A 432-nucleotide genomic window follows, 5' to 3' on the forward strand; every position below is an offset into this window, starting at 1 on the left:
TTTTTTTTTTTTTTTTTTTTTTTTTTTTTTGAGAATTTGATCACATTATAACAGAGTTTAAAACAAAATATACCCTGTTTATCCTGCCAGAATGTTCCTTTACTCCCGGAGTCTAAACAAGGTCTTGCGTATTTGGTACAAAATTTAGACACTCTCCTCTAAGCTTGAAGCTTACTAGTCTGGCAGTATTTACTAATACTTTTCATATATGTCTTAGATCGCCTCCTGGGACAACGGTGGGCGGTTGATAGTTGATGCCCACCTTGAACCCGGTCGGACACCAATCGACAAACTGAATGGTCCGTTTCGTCTTAATAGTCGCGATGGCAGAGTTGACATCCTTGGGGACCACATCCCCTCGGTAGAGCATACAACACGCCATGTACTTGCCGTGCCGCGGGTCACACTTCACCATCTGGTTGGCAGGTTCGA

General features: G+C 42.8%; 1 protein-coding gene across 1 annotated transcript; it reads right to left on the reverse strand.

Moving 5' to 3' along the window:
* Positions 1-202: 202 nt before the first annotated feature.
* On the reverse strand, positions 203-432 carry LOC113468897 (tubulin alpha chain). Its single transcript, XM_026826167.1, has one exon. It carries the CDS (start codon positions 413-415, stop codon positions 203-205), a length of 213 nt encoding a protein of 70 aa, XP_026681968.1. The 5' UTR covers positions 416-432.

The sequence above is a fragment of the Diaphorina citri genome, unplaced genomic scaffold (assembly GCF_000475195.1).
Source record: "Diaphorina citri unplaced genomic scaffold, Diaci psyllid genome assembly version 1.1 scaffold883, whole genome shotgun sequence".
NCBI lineage: Eukaryota > Metazoa > Arthropoda > Insecta > Hemiptera > Psyllidae > Diaphorina > Diaphorina citri.

Coding starts and splice junctions, on each gene's coding strand:
- LOC113468897 (XM_026826167.1), bottom strand. CDS start 415: ATGGTGAAGTGTGACCCGCGGCACGGCAAGTACATGGCGTGTTGTATG.